Genomic DNA, 16,385 nt, shown 5'->3' on the forward strand with positions numbered 1-16,385 from the left:
GCGCCTGCCGCTCTTCTCTCTCATTGGCCCGGACTGCAGCCAATCAGATCCCTCCAACTGTGGGCCAAACAGAAAATATGCCGGAGTGAGTTCATAAAGGTTTGCTTTATTTCTTTAGTCTTTTCGTTTATTTTAATGGTTTTGTTTCGTTATTTTATTTATCATTATTATTTTTTAAAGATATAAATAATATGAAAACCAAAAGGTTGAACTGTGTACATATTACTGTGTCTTTTTCTTTCAGTTGCTTCCTATAGGTGTCTCCACTGAGGAGCAGTGTCTCCTCAATTTCACCCTCCTGTATGTCCTCGTTCACAACATCCATGAACTGGTGCTGTGCAATACCACAAATTATTGTATAGATCTGATACGAAGTAAATACAGGGCCAGTATTACAAATACCATTATCAATACTTTTGACCTCTAGAGGCGGGGGTGCAAACCTGGAATGATAATGTTCTTGTCTCTAAAGCACTTTGGGTCTGCTTCTGTTGTTTAAATGTTCTATAGGCTGTGAATAAAAAAGAAATGACAGTCAGTACAAAAGAGTCACTCATTTCATAAAGAACGTTTGAGGTATATTTTTTCATTACAAAAAATATTAATTAATATTTACCACCCTCCCTCCTCTGCACATTCCCAAACCATCCAAACCTTGCCTCTCCATATGGCTCACCCTGAGTTGTCCCTCTGATATTTTCATCTTTTGGAAATTAAACAAAACCTAAATTTTAAACAAAAAGGGTTTTTAAAGGTCTTTTAAAGGTAGCAGGCAGGTCTCTTGAAACCTGCCTGCTACCATGTATCATGACCACAAACATTCAAATAGCCATGCAACCTTCTTTTCCATTTAAGTTTTCAATCAGAGACAGCACAGCAGTACTGCCATTTACTATTATCACTATTTGCCCAAAGCTTTCAACGGAGAACTCTAAGCAAGGAACTTTTCTTGCCATTTAGGAGAGCTGTTAGTGTTGGGATAAGAATACAATAAATAATTGACACAGAGCGCAGGTCATTGCTCTCGCTTCTTGGCCTCGTGATGTTTACCATGCAGGAGTGGCTCCAATTTATCATAGCGCTCTGTATTATTAACCCCGATTCTTTTGTCCCCATGATAGAACAGAGAAAACCGACTCATAGTGTGTTAAAACATCTATATTTCTTTTTATTCAATCATCTTCCGGAAGAGAGAGACCCCTGCACAGCTCAAACGCCAGTTGCAAGAGCTCTAACATTTTTAGCTCAACATGTGTCTTATATGGTGTTATTTCTGTACTTCAGACGTCACACACGTCACACACAGTTTCAAACATTGCTTATATGGAAAGTTCCTCTTTTCTGTGTCTTATCTATTAATATGCCTGTGAATGAATGCTATTTTTAAATTTTATGGGTTCTTCTGCATAAATGTTAACAAGTTTTCATCAGGCTATTAACGCTTGGCATATACTAGAGCGGTTTAAAATAATCCTTCCACTGGTCCTTGGTTCAGTCCTTGAGCTTTTTTCTCTGTCTGAAATAGGCTGTTATAGCTTCTCTTTCCATAAGGCCACCTCCCGCCTTCTTGTCTATTACTGTTTGTTTTGTAAAGCGGCGCTACGTTTTCAATAAAAATTGTGTTTAAAAAACTGCCACAGACTTTACATTTTCAGGCATCATTTATTCTGGGTGATCTCAGGAGCCCCCCTGGAAGCACTGAGCGTTCTTGAGTATTTAGATGCTATCTAGCTTCTTCTGTGGGATATCTGCTATCTCTGACATGACAGAGCCACAAGTTTTTTAAAAAGCTGTCTAAATCCAGCCAATCTGAGGCTATACTATCACTTACACATAAACTGACCTCATTATTTGAAGCTTTACCCAGGTTTAATATGAACATACATTGCTGGAACTGTATATATGGTAGAAAATAAGGGAAATGCTTAATCTTATTATGATGCTATTTTCCAATAACTTCTGACTGTGCATTGTAAATCTCACTTCACCTGCACCTTCTAATGATATGGTTACAAACTCTGTATTTTTTTTCCAATGAGTTTAATCCACTCGTGCACAAAGCAGCAGAAGTGAAGTGAATACAACATGTCACAAAGCATTGACTTTTCCTCCATTTCCTCTTTGCCAGATTTCAGCTGCGAAGTTCAGTACTTGAAGAAATGTTCAAAGGCTGTACTTGAGTAAAAGTACTCCACATTTAAAGTATACATATACACATTTTAATTGTATTTGTAGAATGAAAATAAAGGGCTATTCCATTCTATTCTATTCTGATCTGTCAGGTGTTACATTTTTCTTCTTCACAGAGAACTTTAAAACAGAAAATTCTCCAGAATAAAACAATTATTCTATTTCAGGATGATGAATTAAAGAGGTAAAAAAAAACAAAAAAAAAACTGAAAGTATTTCATTTATTGAAAGCATAAAAATGTGACTTAAGTAAAGAAAACTCTTTTTGCATGTTTATGCTTGATGAAGCTCTACAGTTATACTATTACCAGACTGGTATTTACAGTAGTCAGGGCACACAGCGTAAAAGGAGAGGCGTTACTGTAATGTAAGTATCTTTGTTTTCATACAGCATTTTTGTCAGTGTACTGTGAGAGTTACATGTTCAATATTTCCCAAGGTACTGCAATACCGTTCAATATAAGCTTAGCAGTTATTTCTTTGTTGTACTGACCTTATGGTGTTGGAAAGCCTGTTTATTTCCCCGTCAGTGGTGCCACATTAATAAGAAAAATGCATTTGTGGGTTGAGAAGCAGAGTTGAGAAGCAGAGTTGAGAAGCAGAGTTGAGTATGCAGGTTGCGCCCATGAAAAACTCTGCCAAAACTTCTCTACCAGTCCCAAACACCTTATTCTGCTATTGATCTTTATTTGTTATTGTTTATTGATTTGGATGATTAAAGTCTGAACAAACAATACATACAGGTCATTTAACAAGTTCTTAATTTAACAGACAAGGACCACAGAGGCATGTGGAAGAACCATACACTGCTAGAACAGCCTGCTGGTCACCTGCTTGTTCACACACTGCCGTTGGGTGCATCCCATTTTTTCAACCAGCATTTTTCTCAAGTCAACAAATGCGGTTGTGTTGGTCACTCTACCACAAAGAGCATGTTCAAGCTGATCCCACAAGTGTTCAGTGGGATCCTAGTAGCCCTGTAAGGCTGGAGACTGGCTGCATGCAGTCCTTTCCGGATTGTCTGGGTGTAGAGCGGTCAGCCATATCGTTCTGCAAACCTCGATTGTAAATATGTCGAAGAAGCCTACAGGTCCTAAGTGCTGACAGGGCGAAGAAACTGTCTTCTTGTGGTGTTGCCTTCTTGAGAGGCCTGTCAGGGATCCCCCTTTATAAAGAACTTGGCATTTACTCTGGAGATGGTACCATGGCTCACTCCAAATAATGCTGCAACCTGCTTTTGGGCAACACCAGCTAGATGTAGGGACTGATCGGTCCCTGTCCAGATCAGTCAAAGGTGGCATGCTTCTCCAATGTGTATGTTTCCTGGTTTCTCTCATAGGCTGTATATAAAAAAATTGATTTACTGCCAAGGTCTAAAAATGGGAAGCCAGTGCTTAAGTTTTTGTAATGGCCAGCAGGGGGCAACTCTTGTTCCTTTAAAACTGACAGGTTGACCTGTACCCCACAGCAGGCCATGTCATAACTTCATTATAACGTTTTAACTTTGTAAACACAGCTGAGAGGTCCAGTTCATTCTCAACACAGTTTTATTCTGGAACATTTTTCACACTATGGTCTAAAAACAGATACCATAAACCATAAACATGACATCAGTTACATTTTTGAATACACAGAACACAATTTAGTTCAAAGGGGGGGGGGAGGCACGAGAGGGAAGGGGAAGATTAAAATGGCAGAGACTCCACAGGGTTAATAGTTGAACAAATATGATTTTCACTCACATCAGGAGTGGCCTGCTGAGTGCCACACCTTACCAAATCGCGCTGTAACAATGACTGTACAGCAGCAGGCTCCATCTAGTCTTCGGTTTAGATCTACCTCACTTCCTTTCCCCTCAGCCACTCATGTGTTTTCTGGATTTCCCAGTTTTATTGCTGCAGAGCAGGCAGCAGGAAAACCATCCCATGGGAGCCGGTGAAAGGAACTCATGAAAACTTAATGCAGTGGTTCCTCATGAATTTTTAAGAGCCCTCTCTTCCCATTGTGGCGCTAATGTGCAGGATAGGAATATAAACAGTAGTGCTGATGTTCAGAGAGGAGTTTATCTGCAACAGCAGCAGCAAGGCAGCAAGACTGAGCGTCATCACCTGTCAGCCTCCTTAAGAACAGCCCCAACTGATACCTCAGGGCACAAACACACACGCAGCACTAGGCCTGTCAGTCACAGCTAAATCCTAACCTGAACCTAAAGCTTTCCTGACCCGAAGCTGACCTTAATATACCACACACCTAAAGCTCACCTTAGAATCAACCTATTCTGATTTTTATTATTTTCTGTCGATATTAGATACCCATGTTAAGCATGCTCAAAGTTTCAGCATATGTATCAATATCCCTGTGAGCTAAAACTTCCTACCTATGATCTGTATCAAGAATAGATATCCCTAAAATTGCCATTTCAGGCAAAGAGATCCAGCTCTGAGCACAGAAGCTCTATTTGCTGCTCCTACTTATCAGAGTGATCACTTACCTCATCAGCTGCCCTCATGACCTCGTGTGGGGTCCTACCGGGCTCAGTCTTTTGACCTGTTTTATGCACATTACAAGCGTCCTGATATTGTTATGTTAATTATTGCCAGCTGCATTTTTTTAGAAAAACACAAATCCAGATTCCCTTTAGATACCCAACACAAATGAGTTAGCTAGAAATCTGAGCATTATTTCCTATCACCATCTCAGTTTCAACCAGCATGTCAGATCTCGTGCAGTCCTGCTTTATACAGATTAGAAATACTACCAGTGTACGATCAATGCTTCAGAATAATACAACTGAACACGTATCCACACCCTCATTTGCTCCTCATTAGATTATTGCAATTCATTGTGTACAGGCCTGAATGACGCAGCCGTTTCCTGTCCACACTCAGCGCAGGAAATGCATCACTCCAGCCCATTTGCTACAGAATCCAGTTAAACATTATACTCATTATTTTCAGATCACTTCATGCTATAGTTCCACTTTATATTTCAAATTCCTAATCAAATGTCCTAACACCTTATGCTGCCCAGTCCCCTCAGCTCTGAGAATCAGTTACTCTTATCAATTTGAAACAAAGGTGACAACACACCACAAAAACACCACATCTGTCACAGATGATTGTGACATACATATTTGATGCTATCTCTCTCTGAATACTGTGGAGGTGTGGTCACCTGCTGCACCTGTGATCTCGTTAAATACCTGTCTAACATCATTCCAGCTCTCCTGCAGTGCAGAAACGTGTTTTTTCTTCTTCACTTTTGTCAGTTTATTTCACCTGTTTGTGGTAACTTCATGCTCTTGGAAAAACATTTGTTGCTTTAACCTGCACTTACTTACTGCCAGTACTTTTGTATATTTACCTGCCTGCATCAGAGTAAAAGTGTTACATATACAAACTTGGTAAACTGCTGAAATCACTCTATTTGTAAATAAATCTGTTGACCTGATCCACTTGGTTTTGTTATCATCTTAGTAACATGACGCTGTGTGTTCCCGTGTCAGGATTACCTGCATTTTAATGTACTTACATTGTATTTTTTCCCGGTTTTGCTTTTTGGCTCACATGTTAAGCTAAGTGAGAAGTAAATTAACACTTTTTGGCATACTTGTACTTTACTGAAGTAATCCAGTACTATAACACCTTTACACTAAAACATTTCAGGAAACAATACTTTACTTTTTACTAGATTTATTTGCAGTTCTATTACGTATTTAGTATTTGCTTTTTGTCTCAAAATGCAGTTGTGCACGCAACTACAGTTAAGATAATGAGTCCTTTAGAGCTGACAAATTATATTAATTAATTATAAGGTATGAATTATTATTCAGTTCAGTAATAATTAAATTAAACTGTTCTTGAAATGAGATTTAATTTATTAATTTTAATAAAATGAAATTATCCTTGTGCTACTATACATGCAGCAATTTTTGCTAATTGTTCTACAGAAATAAAATTTACTATTATTAATCAGGTAGCCTATTTTTAAAAAACTAATTCTTCTCCTACGTATTATTATTAGTCGTAGTAGTGGTAAAAGTTTTATTGATGTTACTCAAAAGCAATACAAAAGTAAAAATATAAATCAATTAAATAATAAAAATAAATAAAAACACATTAAATATTTAATTATATTAATAATTATTATTTCCTTATATACTTTTAATTTAATATTTTTCAAAACAAATATTACTTTTAAAAAAGAATTTATGAATGTTTACAAATCAGTTAAAGGCAAACCCCCCTCTCCATTCTCTGAATGCGTAACAGTCAAAGAGGCTTATATTGTGACAAAGGTTCATTTTCATTGACCGCATTATTGCATTTACACTTATCTGGGTCACATTTGGCCTCTGCTGGCTAAACGACACATGTTTTAATATTAGAGGGAAGAAAAAAGCAGTCGTGACTCAGACATCCCATGTTTCTCTTCTTCTTCTTTTGGTGGTTGTTCTGTAAGAAACGTGGATCTCTTGGCCTCGTGCTCCTCTGCAAGTTGAAGCAGAGGTCTGGCAGTTTTACAGCTGCACCTCCCTCCTGAGAGCTCTCTGAAATCTGCAGCAGGCCAGGCCTTTGTTTTTCCACCACAAATCACTCCCAGAGAGTTTCCTAATGAAGGCACATAAAAGCCTGGTGCTGTAAACAGGAAATGCACATCTAAACTTGCATGTTTTGCAAAAGAGCTGCAGGAAGGGGAGTTTCTGTGGTGCTGTGCAAACTTTGAATTTCAAGCTTGCATTCAATACTTCAGTCAGCCGGAGTGAGTTTTTTGAGGTTTCGGGAAGTCACACACAAAAAAATCCAAGCTCACCTGTAACACTACGACAGTTCAGAAAACTGGTTTTGTTTCCTTTTTTTACACTTTTATCATCAGCCCAAGTGAGGCGTGTTATGCTTCAAGCACTAAAAAAACACAACAATCATTTGGAAAACCTCCCAGCAGCACGTTTTTCAGAGACAGCCACCCGTAGGGTAAACACTAAAGCTTTTTATATGATGTTGCAATTGTGTCAAAATTATGTACAGACGTGGCAAACGCGTGTCGTCTTTTCAGCTTCGGTTCGCTTCAGCTGTGACAAAGAAAGCCTGGCTATGTGGAACTTCACTGGACAAACAACACGGGGAAATTAGAGGAAGTGTAACATGATGGATTGACACACACAAATACTTTTTTAGGAAACCAAAATCACAGCACGACGGTATATTTGTCGAAGCCGTTTCATCAAAGGTGAAATACAGACAAATGTTTGGTCGCTTATGCAGTCGACATGGAGTGAATGTGAATTTTGGCACAGCTGGGACCTCATAAACTTAAAACTTGATGTTTTTAGATAATGTAACACGGTCACCGATTCCTCGATTTGATCAATCTCTTATTATAGTAGATGATTAAATTGTCTTAACACTAAAAGCAAGTCAAACTAAACCCTGTTGACCCCACTGTAGCAATCAAACTGAATATAAGTAAACACTGTTTGCAAAAGTAAAAATCTTACTGTCACAGTTGCACTTATATGAAGAATATCACTCATATGTGCTTGAAGGTGAGTTACAGTGCCTGTGAAATCCTGGTGCACTAACACCAAGGTGCTACTGGAGCCATCTGGTGAACTGTTCAGTGGTTTCAAATATATTTGCTTCCTCTAAGCACATCGATGTACCACACTTTGTCCTAATTACATATGAATGGCTTAGCCCAAAGAAAGCCCCTCACTAACTGTGTGGTTGATTACACAATTTGAAAGAGGCAAAAACGAAAGTTTCAGTATTAAAACACTCAACAGTCAGTTTCACCATCTTCACGTCAAAGCGAAACCAAACATTTATAAAGGTCGTGACTGTGTGAAAGCAGCCTGGCTGCCGTTAACTTCAACAAACAGCCTGTTGGGCCTCAGTAGGGCACTGACCTGTTTGGTAGGTTTTCTCTGGCACATGCTCACATGCATGCATACACACACACTCAACAAGCCAAGTTCTGCTTTAACAAGAATTTTTTTTTTATTGACTTTTTCTGAATTTCTCCTTGCAAATATTCAAGTACATGGATTTAAAGATCCCGGACACACAATCAGAGGCAAATACTTTCAAAATAATTTCACCATGTTCCTGTTTGAGTCACAAAAGTTTCCACTTTAACCCCACCCCACAAAACGTCCCCCTCCACAGGCTAAGACACATGGACCGCTTGTAAACATGATACAAATATCAGTCTTTGCTTTTTGATCACAAAAAAAAAAAAAAAAAAAAAAAAAAAAAAAAGTAATCTGGTAGAAAAATATCTTTTCTTTTAATAGGGATTTGTCTTCTTAAGAATATTTACATTTACCTCACAGTATAATCTTATCTGAAAAAGTACGTACTGGAAAATAAACACAAAAAGGGGTAAAAGGCCTTTGGTTTTCATGAAAAAAATACCAAAACGACAACAAAAGTCCCATAAAAAGTCCATTCACTGTCCTGTGTACAACAACAGTGATGTTGGGTTGGTGATTGTTGGGCGTCTTGAGGCTGAGACAGAGGGACACCAGCTTTCCACAGGATTCAAACGGTTCATTCTTCAAAAAACGTTAAGAGCAAAACTGCAGCTACAATCAGGCGTCGCTCCTGGGGACGGCCGAGCCGCACAGCCTCCGCTGGGTGACGTATCCCAGCACGATGAGCAGCATCTCCGAGGTGCTGCTGAGGGCCACGATGAAGGGCGCCTGCGATGCAAAGTCTGCCTCCAGTCGCCGGAAAGACAGCTGCATGACCGCGAGAGCCAGCAGGCTGTTCTGGACGCCCACCTCGATGCTGACCGTCTTCCTCTGTGGCGGAGAAAGGCCCGCCAGCTTGGCCAGGACAGCCCCGACCACCAGGCCCAGCAAAGGCACCGTAATCCCAACGACCACGATTTGGGGCTGGACGTTAGCCAGGATGGACGCTCCCATTTGGTAGGCCATGAAGATGCCGCCCACAATGAGCACGAAGCTGAAGGGTTGGATGAGCGCCAGCAGGACGCGAGTGAGGGCAGGCAGCCGCAGCTTCACCAGCATGCCCAGTGAGATGGGGATAGCGATGAACAGCAAGGTGCCCAAGATCTTCACAAAGGGCACGTGCAGGGCAGCATGGACACCCAGAAGCCAACCGTACAGGGCTGACGACAAAGGCATGGCTGCCGCCGCCACCACTGTGGAGACCAGCGTCATGGAGATGGCTAGGGTGACGTCGCCTCCGAGCAGCAGGCTGTACAGGTATCCTCCCCCTCCACCTGGGGCAGAACAGGTGATGACCAACCCCAGAGCGAGTGCCTTGGGCAGTGAGGCCAACTGGGACACACAGTAGGCATATAAAGGCATCACCAGGAACTGACCCAGTGCGCCTAGGAGCAACGGCATGGGGCTCTTCAGCAGGCCCCGCAGCACCTCCACCTCCACCTTGCACCCAAAGGCACACTTGTTGACAAAGATGAGGGGCAGCAAGGCAAAAAGAACGGGGTTCTCAGAGAAATGGGACAGACCACCCGACTGGATGAGCCGGGTGGCCGGGTCATCCTCACTGGGCTCCACTTTGATGCAGTAATCTGTCCTCTCCTCAATCAGAACCGGCACCGAGCCCTGGTCCAGGTCCAGCAGCTGGATCTGCAGCTGAGCCCTGCCCGGCAGCCCAGAGCGGATGTTGATGATGTAGCTCTGAGCCTGTCCTCCGTGGCCGCCGTCCGTCACGTTGATTATCGAGAGCACCTCTGGTTCCAAGGAGTGAACTCTCACAGTCTGCTTTAAGCTCTGGCGGCCGGTCCTGGCGGCCGCGGCGCTCCGGTATCGGCTGGAGATTACAATCACGCCGTTGGTGTATTCAGGGAACTCGAACTCCTGCAATGACCCGTCCCCGATTGTGATATACCTGCTGCTGCTGTCGGCCGTCGCGTTGGTCCTGTTGCTGCCATCGACAGTGAGGTTTCCGGTGGCCCACGCCCGGTCCGATCCGCCGGTAATAAGGAAAAGACAGCAGAATGTAAAGATCGTCCTCATGGTACTGGCGGATGAGGGGCGGAGGGACGCGGCAGCGACACGCTTCTCCCCCGCCAGTGGCCTCCCCAGACGGTTATACCGCCGCCCTTTCACACCCGGGCGACCAACTTCTCATTCTAGTCTCCGAGATAAGAGCACAGCGCGGGCTGCCGGCTTCACATCTCGTCTGGTTCCCATTTTGTCGCTGCCTTTATACCGGAACCTAAACATCACCCCGCCCAGCCTTGTCGAGGCACAGCTCTCCGGCGGCAGCCCCGGGAAGAAAACACTCGCACAGGTCTCCTTTTGGCTACTCGCTGCTAAGATGTCGGTCACGCTGAGGCACACCCGCACCGTTTTCTTCCGTCCTTTTTGTCTCTCCGGTTGGTGAAAACAGAAAACATCGTAGCTTCGCAGCCGTTTGTTTGCTGCTCGATGATGTTTTGGTGAAGCGAACGTGCACGAACAGGGTGTACTTCCGGGCAAGGGATGTCAAAATAAAAGCTAAAAAAGAAAACTTCACTTTCACCCTTAGTAAACATAAAGCAAAAAATTTGGAATTAAAATCCATCTGAATTATATCTAATAAACACACTACTGTTTAAGTTGGGGTGTATTAGGGATCTGTTCTGACCCCCTTTTTGTTTATAATGTTAACGACAGACTGACAGAGGAGGCCAGGCAGACATTTCTGCTGACTATGATGTTCGCAGATGACATTGTTCTTCATAGTGGGAGTAGGGAGCAGGTGGAAGAGAGCCAGGAGAAATGGAGGTAGATGAATGCAAGACAGAATACAGGTGTGTAGCAGTGAAGCTGCAAGGAGCAGAGGCAGTGAACATAGTTGAGTATCAACCATCCAAAGCAGTGCACAGTCCACACGAGACGTGAAGAAGAAAGTGTAGGCAGGTGGAGACAAGTATCAGGGGGGATTTGTGACAGAAGGATGGCAGCAAGAGTGAAAAGGAAGGTTTACGAGATGACGGTCAAACCTGCTATGATGTATGGTGGGACGAACAGATAAAAATGATAAGATTTCCATTAGGAGCGACCAGGATGGATAGGGTTAGAAATGAGTACAGTACATCAGTGGCACAGCTCAGGTTGAGCAGTTTGATTTTGGGTGAAAGACTTGCTGAGAAATTTTCCTACTGAAAAACAGAATTTTGTGTGCCTGTTAAATTGCTTTATGTTACATGTTTAAAATTCTTTGTCATCTGAAAATATTAGTTAATCAGCAACTTAAAAAATGAAAAATGAATAATTAACAATGATAACACAACAACATAAAACATACTCACCAAATTCTGCCAGTTCACAGGTGTGTTATAATATAAAGCACCTTGAGGTGACTGTTGTTGTGATTTTGCGCTATATAAATAAAACTGAATTGAAAACTGAATTGAATTGTTGTTTGTAATAGGTGTTGCTGTAGTAATCGGCCCATTTAACACATGCATTTATTTTGTAAAGAAAAATCCCAGCACTTCCTGTTAGTGTTTGGGTGAGTGTGTTTACCTTAGCGCAGTCCTTCATTAAGCCAATCAGAGCGGTCTTCGGCTTCAGCTCTCCCTGCTCAGACAAACAGGGGCGGTCACATGGGAAAGAGAACATCGTGATTTGTATCCACAGGAGGGGCAGCCAGGGATTACCCACTAAACACAAGCAAAGGAGGCATTCAGACCAAAACAGCTGACCTGCTGGTATCTGTATTCAGGCAACCGGATCCTCCAGTCAAATCAAATTAAGAAAACATCTTGAAATCCAGGTATTAATATTAACAACTTATGATGGAAGCAATCATACAAATATACTATATTATTTAATTCACACATTATTGATGCATTTATTGAACTCAATCATGCTTTTCAGCAATCAAGGTAGTAAATATAATGAATTTTAGTACAAGCTTCTTTTATTATCGTCATATCATATCAAATTTATTTGTATAGCACATTTAAAGACCTAAGTACACCAAAGTGCTTTCCAGTAAAACCATGATACAGATAAAATCTGAATATAAAATCTAAATTACAGATATAAAATAATTACATAATATAAATGCAGAGCCAGATAAAAACCACACTAATTAGCCTTAAATGCCAGATTAAACAAGAACGTTTTTAAACGTGATTTAAAAGATTGGATAGAATCTGATGCGCGAATGTCAAGAGGAAGATTATTCCATAATTTGGGTGCGGCAGTGGCAAAGGCACGGTCTCCTCTGGTCTTCAGCCGAGCAGTTGATCCGATGATCTTAGAGCTCTCTTAGGGCTACACAGACAGAGGAGATCCGCTAAGTAATCGGGGGCCATATTATTTAGGATTTTATAAGTCAACAATAAGAAATTTAAAATCGATTCGATTATTAAGAAGAAACTTCTCCCATTCTGCATTTTAAGTAATTGGCTTGTGGCAAAAAAGGACTACAAAGAGTTGAAAAACAGAGTGCAGCAAAGTGACAAAAAAAATAGATGCGACGTATCTACAAATGCATGAAAAAGAAACAAAGAGACACAAAGCAACTCATGAGGTGCAAAATGTCTACAAAGAAAAGACAAAACACTCCCAAAAATATCCATGACACATAAAACAGCTTCAAAGCAATACAAAATGAAAATGGATACAAAAAAGGACTACAAAGGGATGCAAAATGACTAAATAGGCACAAAATAACTAGATAAATTTGCTAAACAATTATAAAATTACCAAAACTGGTCAAAAACAGCGGAATTATAATAAACAACCACAAAGGGATGCAAAATGACATACAAAACATTAAAGAAAGAGATACAAAAAGACTACTAAAGGCATTTAATTTGATTGCAAATATGCACAAAATGTATTAAAAAGATACAAACGGCAGATACAAATAATGAAGAAAATCTGCTATCTCTCTTTGAATTATGGTTCCTGGCGTAGGAAGTCTGTGCTGCTGAGGTCCGTGTCACAATCCCCCCTGTGTTGAGATGGGACAATGCTTTTGCATACTTTAATGCACTAAAATTAAAAAATTGTTGAAAAGTGGAATACATTCTGTTGTTTGCCATTCGAGCAGAAGGTTTAGTTGCTGCCCAGTTCACCATGAGGTTTGCTGGAAGAAAAAAAACTGACCAAAACAGTGACATTTCACACGTCAACGCCTCTCTCATTTTTTTCATAACAAGGGAGTCATGCTGAAGTGCCCCACTCCCCTGTAATGCTCTTAGTTTACTGTAAACCTTTGATCGGCTTGGGTCTAATCCAAACTAACAATAAAGGGCGATTCTTCTATTCTAAACTTTCACCCAGAGTTTCATTCAAGGCTGCCTCCTCACCTTTTATTCCAGGAGTATATTGTGACAGTGATCAATTATGCTCATTCAAACCTGCTGTCAAACAGGTTAGTGCTTATTTGTCCTACACATACGGCAGAAACCTGACACGGGCGCACATTGCAGGACTCTGGCATGAAAGAGGAAATCCCTGCTGTCGACATAACCCTGCCCGCATGTCTTTTTATAGTAACCGGCTTCTGCTGGGACTCACTCACATATTTAAAAGCCATTTTCAATTCATAACCTCCAGTTTTGCTTCCCTGTGGAAGGTGAGCAATGTCACCGCAGGCTCATCTCTCTCACCACAGGCTCATCTCTCTCACTGTGGTCAAGTCACTTCTGGGAGGGCTTGCTCATCATCTATTGTGTTTTCATGAGCTGTGCGTCCTCCTTCTGTCACCACGGCTAAGTCAAGGCTTCCAAAAAAAGAAAAGGCGGGGGAGTCCTCAGCAGAACACGCGGCGTACGCCCAGACAACCTGCTGGGGTGATCACCGTGGCTTACACTTTGACATTTCATGGAGTGACAGCCAGTTTGTTGTAGAGCTGCCAGGCACGCACATTTCCTGCCTGGCATTTGTGCCGCTCCCCCGAGCTGTCGAATTATTTATCCATGGTATGATCACTTACCTCATTACTTTATTTCACAAACACAGAAAAGGAGACAGCCAGGGAGAGTAGGAGGAAATAAAGGAAGAGGAATTGAAAAACGCCACCCATCTTTACTCTTCAGAGGGAAATTGCATTTTCTGTTCCTGATGTGGTTTCATCGGTTTACCCAGAGAGCACAGACGCCTGTATTTGCACAGTGTATGAATATTCATAAAGCCACTGTCGTGATCTGCCTTGTGCTGCAAATTAGATCACAAGCAGCCATGATGACTAATCGAAAAGCATTGTCCTGAAATGCCAAATTTGCACCAGGCAACACAACAGTAATCCTACTACGAGCAACGTACTGCCAGCAGAAGTTACAGCACTTTAATTTTGCTTTTCAAGCCTTTAATGCACAGAGGCCTAAATATTGGACATCAAGGTAACTGTATAAAAGTATAAAGCATAAAGTACACTCTCTTTCCTTTACATATCAGGACATTAAAAAAAATCATCTGGAAAAATGTGGATGTTCATTTTAGGTTTAAGGTTTTACTGTTTCCTCTTATATTTAAGGTATATAATAATAATTTTATACATTCTTATAACATTGAGCCTGTATTTGTCTTGCTTGGGCTATTGGTATTATAATAACACAGTACATTCTTCTTCTGTGACAAACACACACAAACACCAACCAACACTATGGCATGCAGTTTGACTTGCAGTGCCTACATGCCTGTCCTCTATTTACTGGCTTTACATTGTTTTATTGTCACCAGATAATTGTAATTGTCTTTCCATCGTTGTAGCTCAGTGTACAGAGTGTACAGTACAAAGTGTACAGTGCTTTACACTCCAACTGTTTGACTGAACCCATCCTTAAGGTACTCTCAGAGCACTTCATGTAGATGTACTTGATTGGATTTCACATTGCCCAGATTTGATAACCTCTGGTTGGTAAATGCCTGGGTAAGGCTGTCTGACTATAAACTCTCATTTAACCCAGTTAAAACAGCATCTTCGAGTGTTGAGGTTGCTGCAGAATTTACAGCCTGATATCATTTACATGTTATCATATCCGTTACAGGTGATGTTTTACTGCGCTGCTCTGTTACTTCATCTCTTTAACAATAACGCTTTTGTGTCAGTGGGTTTATCAACATCTGAAGCTGTCTGTCCCATTAACATCACGAACTTGTTCTTATGCTAGCAGAACAGTTCTCCTAAGGTAACCTCAATGCAAAAAGCATGTAAAGTGCGAAGAAATGATTGGATGCTGAGCATGAAGTACAAGTTACATTCAGTATTTTGACCTACGGCAGGAAGAGAGGTACAACAAAAATGAACTTTAACATGAGGTTTCCTGCAATAGTGATAGAAAGAGGTTTTCTCTGTATGTAAAATACCAGCACTTTGTCTAAGTGAAATGCAGCCATTATTCATTTTCCTAGCAGCAAGTAACCATTTGCTGTTATTACGGAGGGGTAATGCATCCTTAGCAGAGAATGAAGTCACCTTCCTCTGTGATGTTTTAGTCCCAGTTTTCTCTCCTTTTAACTTCGGTGGACATTCTAAGTACCTCCCCACCGTTATGAACTAAGAGAGTCACCTCCTGCACTGTATATTCAGAACCCATAGAGGTCAGGTGGAGGTGAGCTATCAGATTTTCATCCAAAGAAGTAGACGTGTCCTTTGGCTAATAAGTTTCAATCTGGCTTTTCTAAGGTGTCCTTTGGTGGTTAGGCTGCACACACACTGTCCTTTCAAACTCATCATTTTTCTCTGTGCAAGGTTACTTGATGGTTATCAAGTAGAGGACAACGGGGTAAGGTGATCCACCACCAGTCTCTAGATAATCATACATGTTATTTGAACCTAATTTAATAGTTGTAGTATTTTGTAGTGCCTAAAAGTACTTTTTAATACCTAAAACTAATCAAGTTGTTTGTATTGCCTAAACAAATCCAAGCAGTTTTGGGTATCTAAAGCTAACCAATTACTTTTTAAAGTAAAGTGAAAATCAAGTAAAGACAGAAACAACTGGGAAAAAGCAGCCAGTATGTTGCAGGACAGCTGGTGCATAAAGCCAATGGTATCAAAGGAAACCGTGAGGGCAGAGGTGGGATACAAGAAAAATGGATACATCAAATCGAGGACTGAGATCCCACTCGAGTGCATCTTTGAACATCATGAATGGCGACTTCAAAAGAAGAAAGCCTCAGTGTGACTGTGTAGGTTCTCAGTCATCCAGGTCATGGTAATCTCAGGAGTTTGCAAAGAAAAGCAGTGGAGACT

General features: G+C 41.2%; 1 protein-coding gene across 1 annotated transcript; it reads right to left on the bottom strand.

Moving 5' to 3' along the window:
- Positions 1-8,164: 8,164 nt before the first annotated feature.
- slc10a3 (solute carrier family 10 member 3) lies at positions 8,165-10,645 on the bottom strand. Its single transcript, XM_086301952.1, has one exon. It carries the CDS (start codon positions 10,196-10,198, stop codon positions 8,783-8,785), a length of 1,416 nt encoding a protein of 471 aa, XP_086158078.1. The 5' UTR covers positions 10,199-10,645; the 3' UTR covers positions 8,165-8,782.
- Positions 10,646-16,385: the final 5,740 nt, after the last annotated feature.

The sequence above is a fragment of the Aulonocara sp. 'chitande type north' Nkhata Bay genome, linkage group LG7 (genome assembly GCF_057382095.1).
Source record: "Aulonocara sp. 'chitande type north' Nkhata Bay isolate Kocher_YH1m ecotype deep benthic linkage group LG7, A_spYH_male_GT1.1, whole genome shotgun sequence".
NCBI classification, from domain to species: domain Eukaryota; kingdom Metazoa; phylum Chordata; class Actinopteri; order Cichliformes; family Cichlidae; genus Aulonocara; species Aulonocara sp. 'chitande type north' Nkhata Bay.

Excerpts from the sequence above, each read along its gene's own strand:
- slc10a3 (XM_086301952.1), bottom strand. The coding sequence starts at position 10,198 with ATGAGGACGATCTTTACATTCTGCTGTCTTTTCCTTATTACCGGCGGA.